The sequence below is a fragment of the Anabrus simplex genome, chromosome 11 (genome assembly GCF_040414725.1).
Source record: "Anabrus simplex isolate iqAnaSimp1 chromosome 11, ASM4041472v1, whole genome shotgun sequence".
Taxonomy (NCBI): Eukaryota; Metazoa; Arthropoda; class Insecta; order Orthoptera; family Tettigoniidae; genus Anabrus; species Anabrus simplex.
The window spans coordinates 114,878,170-114,893,922 of NC_090275.1; the positions used below are offsets into that span (position 1 = coordinate 114,878,170).

Sequence of the window (15,753 nt, forward strand, 5' to 3'; positions counted from 1 at the left end):
GATCGGGGGATTAAAGTAGACGGTTGTTTCAGGTCCTTCTCCGCGTACAACGAACGTTCTTACACCGCTGATGCTCCTTGTCTACTGTCTGGGTTTGATACAAGAACATAACACATAATCCCCCGCACACGCGTGTATTGAATTTTTGCACAAGGCTTTTATTGTAAAAAAAATATCTGCACTTCTTCCGAAATAACTTATGAGCTCAAACGGAGGATTTAAGTCTCCATAGCCATCGAAACACCATACTTTAGACTTATGTTTTACGTAGGCAACGTAATGACTTCCAGGTCCACGACTGTTGTCGAAGTTGATTACAGCACTCTCACGTTCACGTGGGTATACCGGTAGTTGATCGCGCATACACACATTGCGAAAATAATGAATTCCTACTTGTTTAGCATACGTAAAAACCCCTTAGTGGGTTATAGCTCGATGTGGCAGTGCATTCAGTAGACATTTCTTGGTGATGTGTAGATGCCAAGCTCTTTCTCGTATGGCGCTAGCTTCATGTGTACTTACGCCTTTGCCTCGTAATGCAATTGCCACCATTTTTTTTAAGGCATTCATTCTCTTTTAACTGTTGCTTCGCTTCTTCTAGAGCCTTCAAAGTTCTTGCTACAATACTAGCACCACCCAGCAAATACCTTAATGCTGCTAGTCCAGCAAACAGCGCAGGAAAAAATCCTCCCCGTTTTGGTACAGGAATAATTTTTGCACGTTCAAAAAACATTGCTCTACACTTTGGAGAATTTCTCGCTCTTGCTGCGCGTAGTGCTTCAGTAATGGCTTCTCGCGGATTGCATTCCCGTCGAGTGGATTTCGTGCGGCCTTTGCAATTTCTTTGCATCCGAGAGTTTTAGTTTTCTTCTATATAACGTTTGGATATCGATGTTTCACAGTTCTGTACATGAGTTACTCGTCAAGAGCGATTTATGAACTGACAGTTACTTGTTATTTCGTTCGATATATATTACTATAGCGTACTTTATTAGACAGTTACCATGAAGATTATAATGCAGCAAGACACACTACCTCTTAGTGATATAGTGCCACACCTCTTACTTAGTTCTGGTACAACTACACAAAGACGACATGGAACTTTTCTTCCTTTTACTATTCGATGTATTATAACTGACTCATATAGATGCGGGAAGACAAATCCTTTACTTACATTCATTACCTATTTTCATGGCATACTCTTCGAGAATATTTACGTTTTAGCAAAGTCACTGTCAGCCACTATACACTATTCTTCAAATTGTAAAGGCGATCTGGTTAAAAGATGGTTTGAACTATTTTCAATTTATTGCACATGAGCAAGTACCATCAACTGATGATGTGCTTACCAATTCTCTTATATATTTGACGATGTCGCTACAAAATGGCAAAGCGTTATTCGCTCATACTTTAGAATGGGACTACATGAAAATGTAGATTGCTTCTATTTATGTCAAATTTATTCTCGTGTGCCTAAACAGTTCATACGCTACAACGCAAATATTATTATGCTTCTTTCGGCAAGATAAGCGCAACATGCGACGTGTCTATGATGATCCTGTTAACACTGATATGACACTGAGTGACTTTGAAAGTATGTGCGATACGTTCTTTTCAGCCCACCGTTACGGCTTTTAGTAATTGGTAAACAAAGTGATGTTCATTATGGACGGTATCGCATGGGATTTGATCACTTTTACGCATCAACACTGACTTAGAGACTCCACTTGGTCAAAACCGTCATCATGAAAACATCCAGCAAAGAGGTTAAACAACATATAATCCGTGCTTGAAACAACATTCGACGAACATTTAACCTCCTCAGTCCCTGTGTAGCATATATGCTACATGAGTTCTTTATTTTTTCCCGGTCGGGTAATGGCTCTATCGCGTGGTTGCCGGGTGTAGCGTATAGTCTACTGTGTGTGCTTCGTGCTCATAACTTGTTTTTGTTTATCGCACAAGTGTATAGGTGGCAGTACTAGTGAGAATATACAAGTTTGTTGACATCAAGACATGGGGACGAGACGTGCAGGTATTTGTTATGTATATGTTTATTTAATTAATGTGAATGATTTTAAGATAGCTTATAATAGGTCAATAAGTATTATGCTAGTGATCAGAACTCATTTGATATTGTATACTGCCGACAGCATGACGCTTTTGATGATGTAGCGTATACTCTACATTAGGCAATAACCTAGAAAATTTGTGCATACAGCAGAAAATTACTGTTCTTTTCTTAACTCGTTTTCTCGCTGCAGTTGTTAATATTAAACCATAGTTGCCTTCAAGATTAAGTACGTACTTGAATATCATTATACATTACAGTATTTAAATGAATACTTGGTACGAAGAATGCGACAATTTATATTTGACCTTTCATTATTTTAGCCTTGAAGGAAACAGATATTGCGGATCTTATTGCCACTATCAACCTTGGTGTGTCAGATATTGAACTGGATGGAGATGATGATGATATTGATGAAGATGACTTGAGAATCAACGCTGCAACTCCACCTATCGATGAAAGCAGTTCTGAATCGGAAGAAGATGCATTGCTGAAACGCCGCAGGGTTCCCACAGCTATGCCACCACTTCAGTCCAGGAATTACCATGCTTTGCACCTACCAGAAATGATGAACAGAACACAGAAAAGTAGGTCAAGATGTAGGCTACCAGGTTGTAAGGGTTTCACTTTTGTACAGTGCACTCAGTGCAAAATAAATCTGTGTTTTACAGAAAAAAGAAACTGTTTCTTGGCATTTCATAGAAAATAATAGGAATATTATTGCACCACGTTTTTGTGCTTTTTACAAAAAAAGGGCAATACTTACATATAATTTGTTGTAAATATGCTTTATAATTTGTGTCACACTTTGTATTGAACATGGTGAGAGAGAATAAAAGTATGTGATGTTGTTATGTATTAATGTATTTTAAGTGTTTATTGCACTTACAATCATAAAATACAATATAAGAAAAAATAAGAATTGTAGGAAAGTCACTTCTCAGTCCCGATGTAGCATATACCCTACATGCCATAATGGCTCAACGAAACATACTAATTTTTTTGGTTAGCATTTTCAAGTTATTTTAGCCTCTTATAACACACTGAATGCAAAAACAGAAATTTTCATGACTAAAACTTGCTCCGGGACTGAGGAGGTTAAAGAGCTTAAACGTATTAAAGCAGATACTGATTCATTTCTGAAAACGCAACTACAATAGATACACAATGAAAGGAATTTTTAATTCTACTTCATTTCCCAAGTCCACTACATGTTCTTTTTCAATGCAAATATGTCATGATAAAGAAAAACAAGAAAAAAGGAAAGCCAGAGGAAGAAGGAGAGAAGCAGGATGCGGAACCTACTACATCACCACAAGATATACATTCTTTGTCTGAGATCACACCGGAGGATCGCTCCTTGCTCCTTATATAGAAAATCCCTTTACAGGACAAACTGACACAACCTACGGTATTCGCTATGATGATGACTCTTTCTGGATAGGTAACGCAAACGTTAAGATTAATGGCAACAGTCACATGGTAAAAATGTATTACCTATAAACCTACTTAAAGGTGTGTTGGAACTTCTTCCTCACGAATATCTGACAAGGATATCATTTCACAAGATGATCTCAAAAAATATAAAACAATATTATTGCTAGTGACGCAACACGACATAATTACTAGAGGACAGAAGCAGTAAATATAAATAAGAGTCACAAGTGTCGGGAGTTTATTTCTAAGCTGCTTCCGTCACATCAACGAACTGCACGTGGTCTTAATATTATCTACCAACTTTTGTTGCCGTATGTACACACACGACTCTGGTATGACACTAACTTACTCGTAGAACGATTACAACTTCTAAGATGCTGGTCACGAATCAGCAATTCTAGAAATAGAGGGATAAATACGTCATGCGGGTGGCTCGTCATGATAAGCACCGCACACGAGTTACATAAACCAGGCCGTCGCACCTACCCTCGGAAAAATTATCTCTGGCAAGCCGACTTATTAGAAATGATTCCATACGCCTCTATCAATAAGGGTTATAAGTACCTATTTACTATCTTCGATGTGCACTCTAAGATTGCTTTTGCACAACCTGTGCGTCCTAAGGCCGCAGTTCAAGTCAAAGACGCATTTAACGTATGTTTGAACAATATCATGCGGGCAATTTCGTCAGCTGTTATCCGCTATCTTTAATCCACAGAACACCGTGCTGCCCTCTTTATGGCTACTACCTTAAGCACGTAGTAGCGGGCAATTAGAAAAATTCTGTTAGCTATCATCCGCCATCCTTAATCAAGAGATCACCGTGCTGCCATCTTTAGCTAGATACATTTGAAATGTGGTGGCGGCAAATTGAAAAATTCCACGTGCTCTTGTTTAGAAACAAACTCACGTGCTTTTTTGACTATACATAGGCTGTTAAGGCCTTATCATTCTCCTCCTCCGCCTCCTTCTCTACCTCCTCCTCCTCCTCCGCCTCTTATGTCAAGGCATAGCTTTATATCGAACAAGTTTAAACCTGCATCGCGAAGGCAAGTGGGTGCAGCGATAATATTATTGTGCATGTTTAGACTTGCGAAACATAAGAAGAGTAGAATCAAACGCTGTACTCGATACAACATGTGATCAGAACTTTGATTGAAGTGTTCAGAACACAAAATAAGTGATCAAGACTAGAATCGAACACTGTACTCAATACATCATGTGTTTAGAACATGTTAGGGGATACCCTTGTTCTAAGAAGATCAGATTGAAACATAACAAGGCTAGAATCAAACACTGTAATCGATGTTGTTAACTTCAACATGTGATCAGAACATTGATTGATGTGTTCAGAACACAAAACAAGTGATCAAGACTAGAATCGAACACTTTACTCAATACAACATGTGTTTAGAACATGTTAGGGGGTACCCTTGTTCTAAGAAGATCAGAATGAAACATAACAAGACTAGAATCGAACACTGTAATCGATGTTGTTAACTTCAACATATGATCAGAACATTGTTTGATGTGTTCAGAGCAAAATTACAATTTTAATGATTTGCTTAGTGTAAAATCAAAAACTATGGAAACACACTGTGCACATATCGCGTAGCTAACTCGCTCAGTAAACGATATTGCAAAACTACAACTTCAATGATTTGCCTAGTGTAAAAATCAAAAACACACTGTACACATACTGAGCAGCTAACTCGCTCGGTAAACGATATAGCAAAAGTACAACTTCAAATCATTCGTCTTGTGTGAAAATCAGTCGAACAAATTATCGCATAAACACGTAACATGAAATATCAGTCAATCTGTTGGCATGGGTTACAAGCATGTAGCTTATGCGGGAAGTAAAATTAAACAGAACGCTAGTGCTATAAGAAATACTCTGCTTACATTTAAGTCCCTAGCTGTTGAACAAGTTATTACATAAATATGTAACATGAAATATCGGTTAGGAAACATATTGTTTCAATCTGTTGACATGGGTTACAAGCATGTAGCTTGTGCAGGCGAGTGATACTATGCAAAATGTTGAGCCGAAAAAAAAATCGTGATAGAGTGTGGAACCCTGCGGTTACGTCTTATCATAAGGGCAAAAGGGATGAAAGGACTCTTCCTCCTCCTTACCGCACATTCCTTGTAGGGCTAATTGGCTAAAGGGCTAATGGGCAAAAGGGCTAATGGGCTAAAGGGCTAAAGGGCTAATAGGTAAAAGGGCTAAAGGGCTAAAGGGCTAAAGGAGCAACAACCTCATCGATCGCTATGAGCAAGAACGCTTGTACTTTGTTAAGTGTAGAAAATTTATCTTTATTGGTAAATGGTTTATGTTCAGAACAAGTAATGGAACCTAGGGGTTACGTCTTACCTAATAAAATCCCCGAGGTGCGATGAGTTACGTTTTTCCAACTAGTGTTTGGAACACTGAACATTTCAAGATGATAGCAGAGAGGTTAGCAATGTTCTGTTGTTGGATTTTAAATTCCGCGCTACAACATGCATAAGGTGGCAGCCTTGAGGTTTACCGCCGTAAAGATGACAGCAGTGAGGTTAGCGATGTTCTGTTGATGGATTTTAAATTCCGCGCTACAACATGCATAAGGTGGCAGCCTTGAGGTTAAGCAACGTAAAGATTGCAACAGTGAGGTTAGCGACGCTCTATTGTCCTTCAAAGTGAGGTTAGGGTCCGTCAAGAAGATAGCTGTCAAAAAAGCACGTGGCTATGTTTACCAAACGAGAGCACGCGGTCGTGACGTCACGGTCAAGTAATCAATCCTTTTCCCTACGTCGTTAATAGCAGCATTAGGATTAGCTATGTTTAAAAATGTTGGGAACAGAGCAGCAGTACGAATAGTCATGTTTTAAAGCGTGTACACATCACCTATCGATTTTATATGCATCGACTGTCGTACTAAACTTCTTCCGCTATTTTAGCATAACCTGTACCCATAAACATAAAGTACAAAGAATAGCCATGTTTCAAAGCGTGTACACATCACCTATCGATTTTGCATGCATCAAATATCGCACTAAACTTCTTCCGCTATCTTAGCATAACCTGTACGCATGAAGTTAAAGTACAAAGAATAGCCATGTTTCAAATCATGTACACATTACCTATTGATTTTGCATGAATCGACTATCATACTAAACTTTTTTCACTAGATTGTGTTGCTATCTTAGCATAACCTATACGCCATCTTGTGTCCGCCATCTTGCGCAAGCATCCTTAGGGCGTCTCAAGCCATCTTGTGCAAGGACCCTTAAGTCGTCCCATAAGAGCAGTCGCTATCTTGAGCAAGCATCCGTACGGCATCTCATAAGGAGCCATGTATAACTGCCATCTTGCGCAAGCATACCAAGGGCGTCTCATAAGAACCTATGTATAGCAGCTACCTTGCGTAAGCACCCTTAAGGAGTCATCTTGTGCAATTAGCGTCGAGAGATGGCTGCTATAGAATTTTTCTTTTTAAATTATCCACCACCATATTTCAAAGGTATCTAGATAAATATAGCAGCACGATGCTCTCTTGATTAAGGATGGCGGATGATAGCTAACAGAACTTTCCAAATTGCCCGCTACTACATGCTTAAGGTAGTAGCCATAAAGAGGGCAGCACGGTGCTCTGTTGATTAAAGATGGCGGATGATAGCCGTCAAAGGAGCACGTACGTATGTTTCAAAACAAGGGCACATAGAATTTTTCAAATTATCCGCCACCACATTTCAAAGGTATCTAGCTAAAGAGTGCAGGACGGTGCTCCCTTGATTAAAGATGGCGGATGGTAGCTGTCAAAATAGCACGTGAGTTTGTTTCCAAACCAGAGCACGTGGAATTTTTCAATTTGCCGCCACCACATTTCAAAGGTATCTAGCTAAAGATGACACCACGGTGCTCTTTTGATTAAAGATGGCAGATGATAGCTAACAGAACTTCTCAAATTGCCCGCTACTACGTGCTTAAGGTAGTAGCCATAAAGAGGGCAGCACGGTGTTCTGTGGATTAAAGATAGCGGATGACAGCTGACGAAATTGCCCGCATGATAGCAGCACGGTGCTCTGTTGATTAAAGATGGCGGATGACAGCTGTCAAAAAAGCACATGGCTTTGTTTCCAAACAAGAGCACGTGGAATTTGCCGCCACCATATTTCAAAGGTATCTAGCTAAAGAGGGCAGCACTGTACTCTGTTGCTTAAGGATGGCGGATGACGGCTGTCAAAAAGCGCGTGGGTTTTTTTTCCAAACAAGAGCATGTAGAATTTTTCAAATTGCCGCCACCACATAGAGGGCAACACGGTGCTCTCTTGATTAAAGATGGCTGTTGTCACGTGGAATTGCCTGCCACCACATTTCAAAGGTATCTAGCTAAAGAGGGCAGCACGGTGCTCTCTAGATTAAAGATGGCTGCTGTCAAAAAGCATTTTTCAAATTATCCGCCACCACATATCAAAGGTAAGTAGCTAAAGAGAGCAGCACTGTGCTCTGTTGATTAAAGATGGCGGATGACAGCTGTCAAAAAAGCACGTGGATATCTTTACGGATTCAAATCTCGCACTAGTGAGGTTAAGTTGGTAGCACTAAGGTTTAGGCCCGTTAAGATGGCAGCACTGCGGATGACAGGTGACGAATTTGCAGCTACTGCGATAAAGAGGGCAGCACGGTGCTCTGTAGTTTAAAGATGGCGATGACATCTGTCAAAAAGCACGTGGATTTGTTTACCGATTCAAATCTCGCGCTAGTTAGGTTAAGTTGGCATCACTAAGGTTTAGGCCCGTCAAGATGGTAGTACTGAGGATTGCGATATGTTGTTGTCTGTTAAAAAGCACGTGGCTGTCAAAAAGCACGTGGATTTGTTTACCAATTCAAATCTCGTGCTTGTGAGGTTAAGTTGGTACCACAAAGGGTTAGGCCCGTTAAGATGGCAGTACTGAGTTTAGCGATGCGTTGTTAACGATGATAGCTGTCAAAAAGCACGTGGCTTTGTTTACCAATTCAAATCTCCCGCGGGAGGAGGAGCAGGCCCCTGGGAAGGCTCTCGGGAGGAGGAGGAGGAGGCACGGGCCCCTGGGAAGGCTCCTCGGGAGGAGGAGGAGGAGGAGTGGGCCCCTGGGAAGTCTCCCGGTAGGAGGAGGAGGAGTTGGCCCCTGGGAAGCCCCCTCGGGAGGAGGAGGAGGAGGCCTCTGGGGAGGCCCCTCGGGAAGAGGAAGAGGAGGAGGCCCCTGGGAGCCAGAGGAGGAGGAGGAGGCCGCAGATCCATCCAATTATACTACTATTGTTCATTGAAGACAAATTAATATCACCTTCATACAAGCTGTGTTGAAGCGTCGTAGCAGGCTGGAATCTGCGGATCCTAGGATGGTTGCTGGGCACGGCCTGGAAAGGAGTCACGCCCGTCGTGGATGTGAAGTTCTTGACGTTCTGGAATTTCTGGAAGTTCTGGATTTTTTTTCTGGAATTTCTCGAAATTCTCGAGGATTTGAGAGTTCTCGATTCTCCAGGCGCACACGTTACAGGGTTCAATCTCCCACGAAAATGTTGATGAAAAGTGAGGCATGATTCACATACAAGTTTCCCGTACGGCATTCAACTTACTTGTAGCACTGTTAAACAGATTGACCTTTAAATTATTGCGTTCACTTATTGCAAATGAAATATGGCAAGTGTTACGAAAATGTTGATTCAAACACCTCGCTGAATCGTAAATGTTCATAAATTGTCACTTGAAAATAAGACGATTGAACTGAATATCTGACCTTGTGTTAGAAGTTAGTCGAATTAATAATTGAGAAAATAATGTGTAATTTATAATGTCAAGTTCATGACATGAGCTTGTTAACACTGGCATGGCAGGGTCACTAATCATTGTCATCACAGTTCTTAATTCACGGATCTCGCCAGTTTATGATTAGAGCACAATATTAAGCACAAGGTGCACAGTTTATGCAAGTTCAGGACACATTGGCACGTTTGTAATAAATTCAGAAAATTAAATGGTACTCGGAAATGTCCTATTCCGTCGATAAACAAAATTAAGTGATCATTAAAGTAAAACTGCTCTTGGAAAAAGTCTAACACTGTCCATGAAAATGATTACGAAGCATAAATTGTAAGTTCAATTATGACACTGAAAAATTCTGTGTTTCCTCGGAACTTCACGAGTGGAAAACACAAACTGAGATATTGCATGGGTAGTCTACGTTTTCACAGTCCGTTACGATGACACAAGTTGAAACAAAAGTCCAGATGCGTCACTCGAAAAATATTTCAAGTTTCCACAATCTGTTATGAAACATAAGTTCGAACATAATACTCTGAAATACTCTAAGTTTCCTCAGTTTGTCAAGAAACACAAGTTCAATGTGGTACTTGGAAAATTGTATCATTCACACGAAAAGATTTATGTTTCTACAGTTTATCACAAAACACAAGTCCAAATTAGACACTCCCAAAGTCTGTTTACGAATATACAAGTTCAAAATACGAGTTCAAATGTAGTACTTGTAAAAGTTACGACACTCACGAGAGAAATTGTAAGTTCCTTCGGTTCGTCACTGAAACACAAGTCCTCACATGGCACTTGAAGAAAATCAAAGTTCCAACTCCGCTGGAACCGAACACTCGCAACCATAGGATCGGTCCGCACTCGTAGCGCTCCACCCGTCACCCATGTCGCAGAGACGGTGGAGTAACATACACTGACTCTGTAGTCCTGATCGCCCTCCTTTTATGCCAGATTGTGGCGAAGAATCTAGCACGTTGGTGTTATCCACCCCTATAATTCCTTAAGTACACGGTGGATTTTCCTAAGAATTTGTCAGGTTGCGTCTATTACGATGGCCTTCACGGTGGCAGTGTCAAAATAACAACATTTTAACGCTAAATGGACTTTTGTACTTGGGCCAGGACATTACCATATATGGTCACGTTTGACCGTGCGGAGATCACCCGAAGTGCCTACGTCACGGCTGAGTACGTCAGCGAGTTCGGCGGGCTGCCTATGTTCCCCCTCGCGCGAAGTTCATCACACATACTTCGAACTTCTTTTCCGTAGCGGCGTTCCTGGTACAGTATACATAGGCTCTTATAGGACTAACCCTGGAGGAGAGCTGCACTAGGGCTCTCAAAGAAGGATACTTGCTGAAAGCTAAAATCATAATCAGAATGATGAGATGTAGATAAACATAGAATGTTGTTATAATCAAACTTTGTTATCCTGTTAGAAGTGAAAACGTTCGTTCAGTGTAGATTGCAAAGTGAAGAACCGAAAAATATCGTGCTACACACATGACGAGGAATGAAACCCAGGGGTCACGTCTTATCAGAAGAGCAAAAGGGAATAAGGACTCTTCCTCCTCCTCCTCACCGCACCCTCCTCCTAGGGCTAAAGGGCTAATGGGCTAATGGGCTAAAGGTGTAAAAGGCTAAAGGGCTAAAAGTCTAATGGGCTAAAGGGAAAAAGGGCTTATATTTATTTGTAGTACCTAGGGTGCCTCTCCTGTCTTTATCCGGGCTTGAGACCTGCTCTACATGTAGAGGCAGAGTTAACACCCTAAGGATGGGAAAATGTTGGAAAAGCGTCTGTACCAATATAGCTACTCGATCCATTGTATGCTACAGGAGGATGACATAGGTGAGGGTGAGGGATGGGAATGTATGAAGGTGTTTAGGCAGTTGTACTGTCGAGAGAGAGCTTACAGGTAAGGTTTTCACTTTGAGGATTTATTGCTCAATAATACCTGCAAGACGTAATGCTGGCACTATTTCAAAAATATATCTTTTATACTGTCTGTAGCCAGCATCCTGATAGTTTCCTAGCGGTTGCAAACGTTTTACGAGTAGTTTGAGTCCTGGCAGTGTCTTACGTCTACCTGGGGTAACGGAGTGTTGTTGTGAACTTTGAGCCTGCATGCACAGTGTTGATGTGTAGGGACTTATTTTGGTGTAATACGTGCTTCTGCAGTTGCGTTTACAAGTACAAACTTAGCTTGTTCTGATAGCAAAGAAGAGATGAAATCTTCTTCTACTTCAACTTGCATCTCTTGTTGAGATGTTTGCACGCTGACAGAACTCGTATTAGGCTTAGAAAATGAAGTAATATCATAAAGCTATAATGACAAAGAAACACTGAGATCTTCCTCTCCTACTTCTCCTTTTTCTTTATTATCACTATTATCATCAGCATCCTCATTCTCATCGTCATCATCATCATCGCTTTGCTTTGCTTTGCTTTTCTTTATCTAGAAATGTGTGCTTAGTAACAGAACTTGTAGCAGGTCTAGACAACCAGGGAGAATTAAAAATCTCTCGCTAAGTTGTACTTTTTAAAAATAAATCAGTATTTGCTTGAATACGGTTGAGCTTCTTCTCAGTGAAACTACATTACACGCGGCTTCGTGACGTTGAGCGTTGTAAGCGTACTTCAACTATGAAGAGAACTGTATGGAATTTCTCAAGAAATATTTGTTGAATAATAAACTGTTACAAATTGCTTCATCAAATGACAAGTACTTGTGAAATGTTCATTTCAATGTAAGGAATAACGGATTATTAGTTTGTAATAAATTATGTACCTACATATTTCACGCAGACGCTGTTATGCTATTACCGGTATTTATTTGTTAATATAACCCTGGTCTCTTCTCTTAATCATGTCTATGGTGCCTTAATTTAGCACTATATGGCAATGAAACGTAAGTGTTTCTTACTTGCTATCTCGAATCGAGCCACTGTTCCTTATTTTCTATCCGGAAATCTGGCAACCTTACTGACATTCGTAATGCCAACATTACGTGATTCTTCTCAAATTTGCAGTATTAACAACATATCGATATAGCTCAAGTTATTGTATTACATTCTCACTGATAACTGCTTTGTGAACTCCAGTACATTATTCTTGGCCATTCTCTAGATCTTACGTAGGCTATCACGAAATAATTACCTACTTTTCGCAGCAAATTTCAACTTGCACAGCGTTGTAAAGAAATACACAAGGATAATTTTAAAAATATTCGTAAGTAGCCAAATAAAATTAGTGCAGAGAATGCAGAGGACACTAAACATGCTCAAGGAGAGAAGGAAACTGCTCTCTTCACAGGGTAACACAGTATCAATTATCAAAATTAGCCTCCTTCAGAATGAAGCTCTCACCAAAGATGTTCTTTTCTTAACAGAATGAATGTCACATAGATCATTAATATTAATCTTTCTTCCAGCTGCTCCGGAGCTGAGGGACCTCATCAATTCTGATCATCATGAGCAAACGTCCTCAGGTGAGTTCCTACTTTTTTCTTCGTCAACATTTCTAGCACGAGTTTGGGTGATCTTAAATTTACGCACTGTGTTCTGAAGTCTGTTTATCTGCGAATATTGTCGTATGCGCGTTGAAAGTCAATGAAAATGTTATAAATATTGTATCATAATTCCAGAGTTTCTCAAGCAGTTTCCACAAAGTGAGAATGTGGTCAGTGGCTTACCGATTGGACCTGAAGCCGGCATGATGATCTCTACAAAACAGTGCGGTTTTCATGGGATAACGTTAGGCAGCGCCTTATAGATTGCATCCAGGAGGCTGATTCCCTCCATTTCTCCAACAACACGGAAGACTTTATTGCAATCATTTTGGGGCGCAGGTCTGTCAGTCAACCAGCACTTTAACTCATCCCAGAGATATTCAATTTGGTTTAGGGCAGACCTATGTGCCGGCCGTTCGGGTTTATTCACTTCCACTTGCACAGACACATCGGTTATGACCGTTGATTTATGAATGGGTACATTGGCGTGTAAAAGTGGAAAAGGTCATTAAAAAATTGTTGTCAAAGCGAGGGTAGCGTTAAATTGCCCAATAATTTCTGTCGGGCTTCGATATTCATGGTTCGAATAACTAAATCCATTGCTCCAGGACCAAACCACGAAGAACAGGCCCATACCAAAGTGTTCTCTCCGCTAAAATTCACTGCGGGAACAACGCACTCTGTTAAGTAATAATCACTTGGCCTTTACACACATCAGACTGCGGCAACGTGGAGCTTTCCCATTGTTCTCGAGTCCACAGCATTGCGTTCAGTTGGGAGCTTGCCAATGGAATACAAACGTACTGTGGTGTCGACCAACGGTACGAGTATTGGACTCACTTTGCCAAATCAAAAGTCTGTGGATACGGTTTCAAATAACGCTCAACGCTTTGACTTCGCCACTCGTCGCACGTGTCAACGGTGCGGATTTGTTCATAGTTTTTGGCTTAAGTGATCAACAGTCTTAAGAACCCAATAGTTATAATAATCAAAGATTCTAATCTTATTATCGTCTCCACTGCCGATTAAGTCTAGATTTACGGCTGTGAGAGTTTCTGCTTGCATTTATCAGAGGAAGTAATTCCAATAAGTTCTTCTCATCCGACGTACGGAGCTTGACGTCATGAAGCAATTTCCTCCCTCTGAAGGCGTCCACCAGTGCGCTTCCTCCTTACATCATGCTCCCTTCACCCTCACTACACACTCGGACTGAAGCTCCCAACAGCGTATCTTCAACCTGAAAACATTCACCAGTGAACTGCGCTCTAAAAGTCAGTAATCTAAATTTGATATTGCTGGACAGACTTCCTTGTTGATGGAAATTTACGATTTTACAATGAATGTCATTTTGTTAGCATTTTCCAAATCCAGATTTTTGCTTCAAATATCGAGAGAAAATAACAGACTTTTCTCGCTTTCTAGGGAGGACACCGTCCGAGAGTCGGTACAGGCCGGCAGAATCCGCATTCCAGCAAATCTAGAACGAGAGTAAATTACGACAGAAGTCACAACATTCGGGATGTAAGTATGTTGAAAATTTCTATCACTTTGTGTCAAAATATTTAAGAAAATGGGCAAAATCTACAGAAAATTTGAAAATATTTAGGTGGGTAATATTAGAAAGGACAGCAGTTTGGGAAGACATGTAAAACACAACAGCTTTGTTAACAAAGTAATTCCTTCGATTGAAGCTGAGGAAATTATTCTGTACGACGAATAGTTGTACGTCAAACGGTATGTGTTCGCAGAAAAACTGGCTCGTTGGAAATCTGAGAATAAATCAACAGCCCAGTGCCGGTTGGCTAATATTTCGCCTTCTTTTCTCATGAAGTGTCATATTCAAAACTCCTTAAAATACGAGAGTTTCTTTCCTGTTAGCCCGGAGCTAAAGCTGCTACCGAACGGGTATTCTTAAATATGGACTTCTTGTGGGCAGATGATAGTACTCAGCTACCCACAAACACACTTTAGGCGATACTTATAACTACGCTTCTGGCCGATTTCTAGAAAAGGTTGTGTGACAAAAAATATTTTATCAGAAAATACAACTCATGACAAAAGTACCGGCTATACGGTCTGTGACAACAAAGTTATGTGAATGAAGTCAGAACGGTCGATCCACCAGCACCGGTGACACACAACGCTGCATTGCGTTGCAGCAGGTTTTGACCACCTGCTCCCAACGTTGTTCAGTTGAGCATCGTGTGCGTGCCGTATAAGACCTTTTTGACACAGTGGGTGTTTAGTGTGTTGGTTCTGAACTGCGTACAGGAACATAACGACCAAAAGATCAATGTACAGTTTAGTTTTAAGCTTGGCAAGACACCGAAAGAAACGCATTCGATGCTGGTACCTTTTTATGAATATCAAGCACTGTCCTCGAAGTGTGTGTACGAGTGGTTCGCCCGTTTTCGAGGAGACCTGGAAAATGTTTCTGACAACCCCCGTAGCGGAAGACCGGCGACCGCCGTCAGTGACGAAAACATTGAGAAGGTGAGGACATTGAGGGCGAACGATCGGCGATTAACTGTGCGCATGATAGCGGATGAACTGCAGATTAACCGTGAATCCTTGCGACAAATCGTTACCCAGAAGTTAGGGAAGAGGAAACCGTGTTCTCGTCTTGTGTCTCATCACTTAACTCACGATCAGAAGCAGGCTCGTTTAGAGGTTTTTTTCACAGGATTTTGTCGAAACGGCGGTTGCGACACCAAATGTCTTGAACTGTGTTGTCACTGAGGATGAAACCTGGTGTCACAGGTACGACCCTGAAACTAAACGGCAAAGCGTGGAATGACGTTATCGGCGATCCCCTCGTCGGAAAAAAGGTCAGAGCCGAAACGACACGCACCAAAACGATGCTCATCAACTTTTTCGACAGTCAAGGCATTATCCACAAGGAATTTATACCTGAGGGAACGACGTTGAATGCTGCACAGTACATT

At 41.0% G+C, this 15,753-nt stretch overlaps 1 protein-coding gene across 1 annotated transcript in view; it reads left to right on the plus strand.

Annotated features, from left to right (window-relative positions):
* Nucleotides 1-15,753, plus strand: part of LOC137496908 (uncharacterized) — a 92,115-nt gene that overhangs the window by 8,703 nt on the left and 67,659 nt on the right. The window contains exons 2-3 of the mRNA XM_068229656.1: nt 12,731-12,787; nt 14,231-14,329. Of these exons, the coding sequence (XP_068085757.1) occupies nt 12,770-12,787; nt 14,231-14,329 (117 nt within the window). The 5' untranslated portion in view covers nt 12,731-12,769. The remainder of the gene's footprint in view (nt 1-12,730; nt 12,788-14,230; nt 14,330-15,753) is intronic.